The sequence below is a fragment of the Microtus ochrogaster genome, chromosome 21 (assembly GCF_000317375.1).
Source record: "Microtus ochrogaster isolate Prairie Vole_2 chromosome 21, MicOch1.0, whole genome shotgun sequence".
Classification (NCBI taxonomy): Eukaryota; Metazoa; Chordata; class Mammalia; order Rodentia; family Cricetidae; genus Microtus; species Microtus ochrogaster.
Genome location: NC_022022.1, coordinates 32,331,632 through 32,340,386, shown reverse-complemented (window position 1 = coordinate 32,340,386; position 8,755 = coordinate 32,331,632). Strand labels below are relative to the sequence as shown.

The 8,755-nt window shown below is 43.6% G+C and overlaps 1 protein-coding gene across 1 annotated transcript in view; it reads left to right on the top strand.

Moving 5' to 3' along the window:
• The first annotated feature begins 2,760 nt into the window (after positions 1-2,760).
• C21H4orf17 (chromosome 21 C4orf17 homolog) overlaps positions 2,761-8,755 on the top strand; it is an 18,175-nt gene continuing 12,180 nt past the window's right edge. The window contains exons 1-3 of the mRNA XM_005357341.2: positions 2,761-2,983; positions 5,131-5,346; positions 6,795-6,998. Of these exons, the coding sequence (XP_005357398.1) occupies positions 5,145-5,346; positions 6,795-6,998 (406 nt within the window). The 5' untranslated portion in view covers positions 2,761-2,983; positions 5,131-5,144. The remainder of the gene's footprint in view (positions 2,984-5,130; positions 5,347-6,794; positions 6,999-8,755) is intronic.

Here is an 8,755-nt window from a genome sequence, read left to right as displayed (position 1 = left end):
ATCCATCCATCCATCCATCCATCCATCCATCCATCCATCCATCCATCCATCTATCTATCCACCCATCCATCTATCCATCTGTCTATCCATCTATCCACCCATCCATCCATCTATCCATCTATCTATCCATCCATCCACTCATTCAGTAAACATGGAACTATCACAGAGAGGGAATTCCACCCATATATCTGTAGAATATCCTGTTAAAAAAAGTCCCTATATGACCCCTTGTTATACCCAGGTCTGAGTCTGAGAATCACCCTTCCCAGCGTTCTCATTCAGGAGTAATCACGTGATTCAATGGTCAGCTCAGATTTCTCTAGCACTTCTGGGCCTGTAAGGCGTTTTCGTGGGACTAATTGTTCACTCTGCTGATCCTGAACCGCTGCAAGTGAACATTTGCAGCTCAATCTCAATGAAGAGGGAGACAGAGAGCGCAGAGGAACATTCCAAGAAAAGGCCATCCATGCAAACGTTTGTGCACGAGTGTCCACCATCAACTCTGGTGACCCAGCGGCTTAATGCAAGGCCTGTACATAACCCCTCGTTGACACCTTCGTCTCTGAGAGGTGCGTTATTTATGGAACTGAATGGCCACAGCAAGATCCGCCTTGGAAAGTACCCTTTTCTCTGCCCTAGTTTTAGACAGTGGTGTCTGTCATACTACAGCCCTTGGCGCCATCTAGCGGTACATTTGACAGTTACAGCCACGAAGCTAAGATGGGCAACAGCTTTGAAAGCCGCTGCTGTTTTTAATAAGCAGGGAATGACAGGGCCCCTTTCCTTCCTTTTCTCTGGTCACACATCTCCTCCCTGCGCGCATGTGACTTCTGTGTGTGTACAGGTGGAGGGAGGGGGAGCACGTGCACATGGAGGGGTGCTCACATGCGCTGAGGCCAGAGGTCAATGTTGGCTATCTTCCTCAGTCGCTCTCCACTTTTTAAGTCAATTATAAAGGTTGCTAGACACAGAAAAGAAATCAAATGAAAAGATTCCTCTAAGTCAGTCCTTCCTAAATTCCATGCAAAATTGGGGACAGGGAAGAATCACTCTACTTTTGATCTATGCCATTTTCGTCCAAAAATGACTACGCATGAGTGTAGATGTTGGAGCTGAGGCGTCATGTTGGATTTAGAAGTGACTGCACCAATTTACAGTTCTAGTAATGTGAGTCCCGGGGTCTACATACACTCCTGAATTCTTGGTGTTCTCAGATGGTTTCAGGCTGCCCGTTGCTAGTCACCGATGAAAACCTGTGTGTTACACATCTCCGTGACTTTGTTTCTGTATATTCACAACTTTTATCTGTTTTCCTGTTGTAATGGGGTGCCAGACCTTAGTGGGCCCCAGACCTTAGCACAGCTGACTCCATGATGAAAGCAGGGCTCAGGCTGGAAAACTCAGCCCATAGGAGGCACCATTTGCCAGAACTAAAACAAAGACCTAACCCATCAAAGCCCACAGTTCCGGGAAAGTCTCTAAACATACTAACCTTGCTTTCTGGCTTCTGTAGTGCCGCTTCTGGCTAACTGTTCTTGTTAACTAAAGCATGTCAACTCAGTTTGTTTTTTGTTTTGTTGTGGTGGTTTGGTTTGGGTTTTGTCCTTAAAAGCTCACCCCGAGAAAGGCTCTGGGCAACACTGGACTCCCAACACTCAGTGGAACTGCCGGCTTACTAGCACAGGCTTAAACCTGTGCTCAATCAGTCTTCTCTGGAGAATGCCCCATGACTGAGTTGTTTATGTGGCATGCATAAACGTACTTAATGTATTTTCTGCATCACTTTCCTGTTGCTGTAAAAAAAATATATAAGAGACCAACTAACTGGAAAAGAGGTGTATTCAGCTCACGGTTCTGGAGGCTGACTTGCAACAGTCTGTTGCCAACTCTATGAAGACCTCCTCATGGCGGATGTCATTAAAAGGATGGTGGGCAGGTGGGAGGGTGAAGCCGGTGGGAGGGGTGAGAGGGAGCGAGCAAACTGCCAGTTAGTAAACGGCAAAGGGAGGGAAGCCCAGCTCCTGAAGAACACGGGACATCAGGCAGAGCTGCACTTCTTGCCTTTAATTGCTCACCACTGATAAACCTATTAGCATTCTGGGAATTCTACCTGTTTGTGCTGTCTGGTTTTTGAGATAGGTAATCCAGGCTGGCTTTGAACTCACAGCAATCCCTGTGAGTCTCCCAAATGCTGGGACTAGAGGCGTGGGTCACCATGCCCAGTTTCTCCATCTGATTTTCTCTCCTTAATTATTTTAAATTATGCACTCAAAGCAATAAATTTCACTATAGGGTTTTTATACAAACCTCGTTTTTGTGTGTGTTTTCCACTGTCCCCTTCCCACCATCTCCTCCTCCCATTTCTGACCCCTTTCCTTCCTCAGCTAGTTCTCCCCCTCCTCATTTCCTCTTATTTTCCTCCGCATCCCTTAAGACATCCTCTTCCCTCGGAATATCACAGGATTCTTTATTCCGATGATGGGGAGGCTTTCCCAGCCTCCCTGCTGCTGTGTCGTATAGCGTATGTCCGTTAAGCAGAACCTTGAGAAGCTCTGAGCAGTGTTGCTGTCATTTCTTTCCCCCTTCTCTTTCTCTTTTCTTAGGTCCACAGCACCTCGACCAGATGTCTAAACCCAGAAGAGACGTTCTGGGCTATGCTAATGAAGCTGTAGTAACTGGAGGCCCAAGAGCAAGGGTGCAAGGTTCTGGAACTCCAGTTTTCCCAGAATGTTATTCGGTTGCTAAGCCGTGTGTTATCACATAACAACCAGGCAGGTGCCTGGCGCTTTGGAGTGAGAGTAGGAGAAACTTGGGGGGCATAGCTGGGCTTTTTTGAAAGTATTAGTTCGCTGTTTCCACCAGCAAAATCTCCTTAGCTTAAGTCCTGAGATTTAAGTAAGTAACAAATATTCAGTCTAGTCCTGATATGAGGTTGGAGGGGCATCAGCAGACCTGACTTACATGCTTTGAAAACTGTCCTCAGGTATAATTTTTTTATTCATCATTAGAATAATTTGCTAACATTTTAAGTACGCTTTACTTAAAACCTTCAAATATAGTTTTTAAGGCATATAAAAACTAAGTAAGTCATTTTGAGGAAAAGGATGTCATCTTTTAAAGTTAGTCACTTATCTTTGAGGAGCTCGTACTAATAGCACTGCCCTGGTCATAGACTAGAGACATTTATTCTGTGGGAAAATGAACGGCAGTTACTGAGTTCATACCATGTAGCAAGTGTGTGCACACAGTGGGAAAACAAAGATGAGAAATCAGGTTAGATCAAGGCGTGTCTGATGACATGCCTTATGTTCTTATGTTTACAAATTATCTCATTTCAGTAGAAATTATTTAAAAGGAGGTTAAGTTCCAGAACATTCTCTGTGGCTGATGCTAACTTGATTGAACTTAGGACCCACAGGTGCCACTTTAGCAAGCCTCACTGAGGTTCAGTTGGCAGTTTTATAGTTATTTTGTTTTCCCATGATTTGAGATGTGTGCTCCTGTGGTGGGACCACATCTTCCGTGTGACCATCTGGCATTTAAATCATGGTGGGGGTGCTGGAGAGATGGCTCAATGGTTAAGAGCACTGGCTGCTCTTCCAGAGGTCCTGAGTTCAATTCCCAGCAACCACATGGTGGCTCACAACCATCTATAATGGGGTCCGGTGCCCTCTTCTGGCATTTGGGCATACATAGAGGCAGAATGTTGTATGATAAATAAATAAATAAATAAATAAATAAATAAATAAATCTTTAAAAAATAAAAATAAATCATAGTGGGGAAAATAGACATTCTATTTAAAGGAGTGGGGAGGAGGGGATATTACAACAAAAAATAGGGAGGGGGAGGGGCTCTGAGAATGATTTCAAGAAGCAAAAGAGAAAGCGACAGAGGGTGGGGTGACCATGAGAACCACTAAAAGAGAGGAGTTAGGACACCTTTAGGAGAAAGTGCATACCCGGAGAAATTAATCCAGCAAGGGAAGGCGCCATGGGGCAGCCGTGGTGTGTGTTCTGGGATAGGGGAGTGGGAGTGTGGTGTTCCTGCCCGAGTAACAGCTGCACAAGGTGGCTTGATTCTGGCCAGAAAAAAAATGGGAATAGAAATGTTTCTTTGCCATGCCTGTGCTGAGGTTTACTCAGAGCACAGAAAATATACTATAGCTATCAAAAATGTTTTTATTATATTTCAAGAGCAGCATGTCATTTAAAGTTGCATTGGTGTGTTGATTTATTTATTTATTTTATGGGTGTGGGTGTTTTCCTTGGGTTTATTTCTGTGTGCCATGTGCATGCAGTGCCTGAAGGGTCCAGAAGGGGGCATCAAAACTCCAGGGACTGGAGTTATAGGTGCTTTTGAGCTACCATGTGGGTGTTGGGAATCAAATCCTGGTCCTCTGAAAAAGGTGCTGGTGCTTTTAACCTCTGAGCCCTCTCTCCAGCTCCAAGAATAGTATGTCATTTTCAGAAGGTTTAAATAATTCTTTAATATATTCTGGATCCAGATTTTCCCCCTTATCTGGTTGTGAGTTAACCAAGAACCATAACATTTTAAAGCGCTAGACCTGTGGTATGGAACTGGTGTTAATTAATGATCAAAAGAACATTTAATATACTGGGTGTTGCAAACAATTTAGTAAATGTCATACAACTTGCTAGCTGGATATATAGTGTCATTCCTTCATCTTTCTTAGGTGGCATTATCTGTTTGGAGGATGGTATAAATTTGAAAATTTAGGTTTTTTAAAAGTACAATATGAAAGTTTCTATATAAAGCTAATTTAATGTAAAGCACTTTTGTAGATATAGTATTTTAAAAGCCTAATTTAAATTTCCCATTAAAAGAAACAACAACCATGTAAATATTTGCTCATAAAACAACAATGATCTTAAATACAATTAAAAAGTAAAATATAGGTCATTTTCACAAGTACTTTGATTTTTTTTTCCTTATGTTCTATTCAGGCCTGGAAAGTTTATAAAAGTTTGATTTTGTCAGCAGAACAGACCCCCCCCCCATTGTTCCTCTTCATTTGTTTGTTGTTTTAATACAAAAATGGAAACATATTTGATAGACAAGTGAATGTCTAGGATGTCTTCTCGGGGTGATTATCGGTCTGTGATTTCAAGGTTTTGGCCCATCTATGAGTGAAGTCAATCAAGTTAGATCGCAAGAACTCTGCTGCACCTGTGGAGAGGGAAACCAACAGGCCATGAACCCGGTCCTCAAATCCCCAGCGTCTTCTCAGCGCTCGGAGGGCAAGGGCAGCCACGTGACAGCAAGAAATGAAAGCTGCTTCCTAGTCAGGCACACGCCTCATCCCAGACGAGTTTGCCACATCAAAGGTGATGGGACTTCAGCTACTCAAATATTTTTAGCCCCTATACACAACCTGTAATATTTACTTAAAGTATTTGGTCACTGGTAAGAGCAAGGGCTAAGATACAAGAAGTCAGGTCCTAGTGCCTGTAGACATTTGTGGGTACCTTCTCTGCCAGACATTAGCCCATAGATTGCTTGTGTTGGGACAGGGGTACTGAGAGCCTGGGAAGTCATTTAGGGAGCTTAAGGTGTGTTGTAAGGTGGGCCGCTTGGTCCTTCCAGCCACTTGGCAGCTCAGACCCAAAATAACCACACAGAAACTATATTAATTAAATCACTGGCTAATTGATTTAATTAATTTATTTAATTAATTTAATTAATTGATTTAATTGGCTAACTCTTACCTAACTCTCTGATGGTTGGAATCTGAATTCTTTCCTTTTATTTCTGTCTGGTACAAGATTACCAGGTGTGCACATTTGTGTGTGAATATGGAAAAGTGCAAAGCAATAATAAGAAGGAAACAGGGTAGGAAGGAGATGTCTGTTCCCCTGTGTGATGGAGGAAGGTCATTGGTTAATTAAATAAAGAAACTGCTTGCCCTGATAGGTTAGAACATAGGTGGGAGGAGTAAACAGAAGAGAATACTGGGAGGAAGAGGAAGTGAGCTCAGGGACGCCATGCCCCCCTCTCCAGGGCAGACACGATAGCTCTGCTCTCTGAGGCACACGCGATGAACCTCCGACCCAGGATGGACGTAGGCTAGAATCTTCCTGGTAAGCGCACCTTGGGGTGCTACACACTTTATTAAAAATGGGCTAGTCCAGGTGCGAGAGTTAGCCGAGAAGAAGCTTGATATAATGGGCCAAGCAGTGTTTAAAAGAATACAGTGTCCGTGTAATTATTTCGAGGCATAAGCCTCTCCTTATTATAACACCTGTGAAGTCCTCCGACATACACAACACATAAACCATGCTTTCTTTTGAAAATCCTAATTAAAAGAGAAACTAGGAGTTTCAATACATATATTTGTATGAGTTTGCCTATATTTAATTTGCTATGTAATTCCTTACTGTGTACCTGAGCCAATCACCATTCTAGTATTTAAGACACAATGATAACATCTGATAGTGTCTTAAAGAATTCTCACTTCTATCTAGGAAGTTACTGTTAGTAAAGTGTGAAGTGTTTAAACAAATAAAAGCCTTATGTTTGGTTGTGTTATCCAGCCATTCGTTCAACCAGCAAAGCTCACCAGCTTTCCGCCAGGCACTGGAGTAGGTACTAGCAAGAGGCAGTAAACAAAGGGGCAAGATGCCCATCCACGAGGCTCACATTCTAGTGCAGCTCTGCCAAGTAGCTGCACACAGATTTAATAAGGCTAGTGGTAAGTGCTTTAGGAGCGAACCGTGGGGTGTGGTCCAGACAGGCTTGTTGGCAAACGAATAAATTATTATCCTTATTCCTCCAGGTTTGAACAACATCCCAATCTGCACTGTGAATGATGATGAGATCCCACTTAGAATGCTGTGGAACCCTGGCCAGGTTAGCCACTTAGAGAGGAACGAGATGCCTTTAGCCAAATCCGATAACCCTCCTAGCACTGCAATCCTGGAGAGTCCTGCAGGAGGACTGGCACCAGTCCGAAACAAAGGTCCTATAAGACCTCAGTCTGGTGAGTCCCTATAAAGAAATGGAATATGTTCTTAGGCTTCTTGCAAATAATTGGGAAAAAAAAAACTCCAATTGCTTAGATAGCTGCAGTGACTGATAAGATAGGTTATTTACTATAGACAATTTATGTTCCGTTAACCACAATTCAGTAAGACATGACTAGCAAGTACTATTATTATTAGAAAGGTATGTGTGATGATTGATTTCAAATGTCAGCTCCTCGCTGGATTTAAAACAGCATGGAGACACCTGGAGGTCTGTTGAGGAGAATGTGGGTGGGCAGGGAGTGTGGGTGGCGTCACCTCTCATGCTAGAGGTCCCAGACTGAACAAAGAGAGGGAAAGAAGAAGGAAGCCAGCTGAGCACAGACAGCCATCCTCTCTGCCTCCTGATTTCCACTCGCCCTCCAGTGCCAAGCCTACAGTACAAAGACGGACTGTAGACCCTCAAACCACGAGCCAAAATGAGTCTGTCCCCCTCTAATACACTTCTGTTGGATTTGTGGTGATAAAAATTACCAACAAACTTGCCAAGAGATATCAGCCGTGAGTGGCTAGCCAACACTGGTAGGAAACAGACAAAAGGGGGGTCCAGCAAACACAATGGGGATGGGAATGTGTGTTCATTTTCCCACAGGACTGTCATCTCCATAAGTTCACGCCCTGATGGCATTGGCTTCTGTGCTCGTGACCCCTCTTATTTTTCCCTCCAGTTCACACTGCATGCAATGTCTAGTCTTTAGTAGTTGATTAAATAAATAGGTGCTTACTGTCTTCCAAGATCCCACTAGATTGGCCCATCAAACTGTCTCCAGCATGGAATGGCTTTTCTAGATCAATACATCAAAAGCTTCCACATTCTCCCAACAAAACTCTGTTTAAGCTTTTGTTTTCATATTTGTTTTATATGTATGAATGTTTGGCCTGTATGCATGTTGTGGGTACCATATGTGTGCCTGGTGCCACAAGGGGTTAAAAGAGGACATCGAATCCTCTGGAACTGGAATTACAGATGGTTGTAAACCACCAAGTGCCTTCTGGAACTGAGCCCAGGTCCTCTGCAGGGGCATCTAGGTCTCTTACTCTAGCTGTCAGCTCTCCAGACCCCAGGGCTTTGTGAAAGTAATGACCTCACTCCCTTGGTCCCAATTCCTGTCCTGGTTTCATTTTATTGCTATGATGAAATACTCTGATCAAAAGTAGCTTAGGGAAGAAAGGGTTTGTTTTAGGTCACAATTCTTGGTTACAGTCCATCACTGCGGGGAAATCAAGGCAGCAAGGGCTTGAGACAGCTGGTCACGTGATATCCACAGTCAAGAGCAAACAGAATGCATAGCTAGTACTCAGCTAGCCGTTTTTTTTTTTTTTTTTTTTTTTTTACTGTGAGAGAGTTCAGTGACCCAGCCAGGGAGGGGTTCTTCCCACTTTCAAGCTGGGTCTTCCCACACCAACCAAGTTAGTCTCCTTCACAGACCCGTCCACAGGTCAACGTGATTTAGACAATCTGTCATTATGAGCCTCTTTCTGGGTGACCCTTGGCTGAGTCAGGCTGTCACTGATTTCCAGACCTCAAGACTAATGTTTGCACCCCAGTTCCCCCCTTGCTCAGTTCCCTATACCACTCTTTATTTTTTCTTAGTTTCTGTTCCCAGCAAGGGAACACTAACTGGATGTGGTCACCAGCCATAACGCTGTGTTCATTACCTGAACATGGTCACCAGCCATGACACTGTGTTCATTACCTGAACATGGTCACCAG